Source organism: Lathyrus oleraceus, chromosome 5, assembly GCF_024323335.1.
Source record: "Lathyrus oleraceus cultivar Zhongwan6 chromosome 5, CAAS_Psat_ZW6_1.0, whole genome shotgun sequence".
NCBI lineage: Eukaryota > Viridiplantae > Streptophyta > Magnoliopsida > Fabales > Fabaceae > Lathyrus > Lathyrus oleraceus.
In genome coordinates, this window is record NC_066583.1 from 328,608,255 (window position 1) to 328,611,725 (window position 3,471).

The window sequence follows — 3,471 nt, forward strand, 5'->3', positions numbered from 1 at the left end:
ATGCCCATTGATCTAGTATGCTACAGATTTTGATTAAGGATCAATGGAAAGTTGATGGAAATATGGTATTAGGGTCGATTTCGGGCATATCTGAGGGTTTCCAAGTGAAGAGGTTGACATTGTCTCTTAATACTTTCATGATGTTTGTCTCCTCTTCATGAGTTAGTTCTGAACCTATCTGCGTGACTTGAAAACTTTCAGCACCAATCTAAACCTTTTTTAGTTCTCCAATGGGAGTTAAGCTATCATTCTCCAAATCCTCCTAAGGATCGAGGTCGACCAGATTCACCTTCAAAGGACTTCCAGTCATGGTATGATCTAGTTGAACCTTTTTCTTCAGCTTTAGGCTATCCTTGTAGAATTTCCTGGCCAAACCCTGGTCGCCCTTAATTACACTGACACGCCCTTCGTCTAGAGGGTACTTCATGGTGAGATAAAGAATTGATAATGCATCTTCCAAAGTGTTGAAGTCGTCCTTCCGATGATGACGTTATATGGTGAAGTACTATCAGGTATCTTACTTTGATACCTTTCGCATTGTCTCCGCTTCTAAAAATTGTCATGATAGAAAAGTGCCCTAATACCTAGACATGTTTCCCGAAGAAACCGAACAGTGTACCTTTAAAAGGTAACAACTCAGACGTATCTATGTTCATGCCCTTGAAAGCCTCCTAATATAATATATCAACATAATTTCCCAGATCGATTAGCACCCGCTTGACGCTCCAATCATGGATTTTCACTTTTATGATAACTGTGTCATTCTCCTGTGCCAATACACCTTCTAAATTGTATCTTGAAAAGATGATAGTAACATGTCTTTATTTCTCTTCTGGAAACATCTTCTGATATATATATATATATATATATATATATATATATATATATATATATATATATAATATATATATATATATATATATATATATATATATATATATATATATATCATTCTCATGTGCCAATACACCTTCTAAATTGCATCTTGAAAAGCTGATAGTAACATGCTTTATTTCTCTTCTGGAAACATCTTCTGGAAACATCTTCTATATATATATATATATATATATATATATATATATATTATATATATATATATATATATATATATATATATATATATATATATATATATATATATATATATATATAAATCTTTATGATTTCATTAAACATAATAAATAGTATACACCACAAATGGAATGCAAGCTGTAATACATAAAAAAAATTATTGTAAAGTTTTATTTTTAAAAATCTATAATGTAAATATATTTAAACAATTAAATCTTGTATTTAATAAAAGTCATATATTGGATATCTTAATAAAAAAAAAATGATTCTGGCTCTAATACAAACTAGATGTGTCTCAAATTTTTCTTTATAAATAGCATAGTTGGAGTAACAAGAAATACATAACAAACAAATTACAAAATTGTCTTCTTGCTCATTTATTGTTGTTGTTTTGATCGTCACTGATCATGAGTAGAAAGAAGGTGAAACTTCAATACATAATCAATCAATCTAGTAGGAAGGCATCCTACAACAAAAGGAAAACATGTTAGAAATTAGCAGTTTATTATTTTCAATAAAGTTTGTATTAGTCTTTCTTAGTTATATATAATTTATGTCCTCTAACTATCTTTGTTTTTTAATAGGTTTATTGAAGAAGGTTAAGGAAATCAGCATCCTTTGTGGGATAGAAGCATGTGTCATAATCTATGGTGAAAACAGTGTTGAGCCAGAGGTTTGCCCACCTGGTCCAGGAACACTAAATGTGGTACTCAAGTTCCGCAGTGTTCCTGAATTTGAACGAAGCAAAAGGAATATGGATTTGGAAGGTTTCTTGAGGCAAAGCATAGAGAAATCTCAGGAGCAGTTGAGAAAACAAATTTTGGAGAACAAGAAGAAGAAATTTATCAATTTCATTGATAAAGCCCTTATCAATAAACATAACAATACTGATCTTATGAGCATTAATGAACTCAATGATCTTGCGAACATGAATGAACTCAATGATCTGACGAAATTTATCGATAACAATATTAAAGAAATTGAAAAAAAGTTGAATTCGGTAAATGTTGAAGTCGAGGAGCATGTTGGTAATGGAATTGAAGCTATGACTGGAATAGAGCAGCAAGATAATATTGGAAATGCACAAGTTGTGATGAATGGAGCAAATATGCAGGTCGATGCCCATGGTTTGGATACGAACATGGGTTATGATATCCAAAGTGATTATCAATCTCTTTCATGGGACAACCCCGTCATACCGTATCATGATTATAATATGGACACAGATGGTCTTTGATACAAGTATTTCATATCTTTCTTGTTTTGTGTGTCTTTTAGTGTCTTTGTATTGTGTTTTTTTCAATTAATGTCTCTTTTGTTTGTGTTTATTTGTTTGTTTGAGGTAATATGTGTTTGTGTCTTATGTTAGCTTTCACAGTGATCATGATTAAAATATGATCATCAATAGGATAATAGTTGTTTAATTTGTGTTGTTGTTCAATAATTTTATTTTTGTCTTTATTTAAATAAATAAAATTAAAGAAAAATTAGGGAAGATTGATCGCTTGAATTTTCCTCTCGTCTCCCATTTTATTATGTGTATTTCTCATTAGCAATATGGATACTTATGTAATTTAATAAATTAAGGAGTTCTTTGATTTAATGAAATTTAAGAAGACAATATTCATTTCTTATTTAGATTTGATTCAAATTTTAAACTTTAAAAAGGCTTCTAAACATTTTCCAATACAAATTCACAACTTAATATTATAGGCAATGATCACTATCACATTTGTCCACGAGAATAACTAAAAAAAAACGGTAGTCTCCAATCTCAAATATATAATATTAAAATATTTTTAATGCATATGATAAGAGATAAAATATAGTAATTATATATTATTTCAATCATTTGTTTGGTGAGATAACACTATATTATAATCTAATCATAATATTTGTCTCCTCCAGTCTCTCTAGTTGAAATTTTTATCTTGATTTTGAAATGAGTTAGAAATCAATAGAATTTGATAAGGAAATAGTTTATTAATTTATTTATAAAATATAATTTAAATATAAATTATTCAAATTGTATATTACATAAATAAAAAGAATTAAAACATTAATACATTTTAGATAGAAATTAGAATATTTTAAAAAGAGTTTTTTCAAATAAAAAATTCAAAACATGTAATATTTTTTAGATTTGCACGTTTTTTCATTTTCATTTAATAAATATTTTATCTTTATTGTCTTTCCTGACATATATTATAAAAATTACTTATTTAGTAACATTTTTTTAATTAGAATTTCTATTTAGCAGTGGTAATTATTTTTTTATAAAAGTTATCCATACTTATTTTATTAAACTTAAAGTTATTTAAGTTATTCAAATTTATAATATATAACTTATTTTTTTTCTTAAAGTTATTCAAATTTATTTATTAAATTTAATAATCTATA

General features: G+C 27.5%; 1 protein-coding gene across 1 annotated transcript; it reads left to right on the forward strand.

The window, feature by feature from the left end:
* Positions 1–1,425: 1,425 nt before the first annotated feature.
* On the forward strand, positions 1,426–2,495 carry LOC127078343 (agamous-like MADS-box protein AGL80). The gene is made up of 2 exons (XM_051018792.1): positions 1,426–1,557; positions 1,656–2,495. Exons 1-2 carry the CDS (start codon positions 1,479–1,481, stop codon positions 2,306–2,308), a joined length of 732 nt encoding a protein of 243 aa, XP_050874749.1. The 5' UTR covers positions 1,426–1,478; the 3' UTR covers positions 2,309–2,495.
* The last annotated feature ends 976 nt before the right edge of the window (positions 2,496–3,471 follow it).

What these genes read in the sequence shown, in the direction of transcription:
- LOC127078343 (XM_051018792.1), top strand. Translation starts at nt 1,479, where the DNA reads ATGAGTAGAAAGAAGGTGAAACTTCAATACATAATCAATCAATCTAGT. An exon ending in CTACAACAAAAGGAAAACAT is followed by an intron (nt 1,558 to 1,655) that starts GTTAGAAATTAG and finishes GTTTTTTAATAG; the next exon opens with GTTTATTGAAGAAGGTTAAG.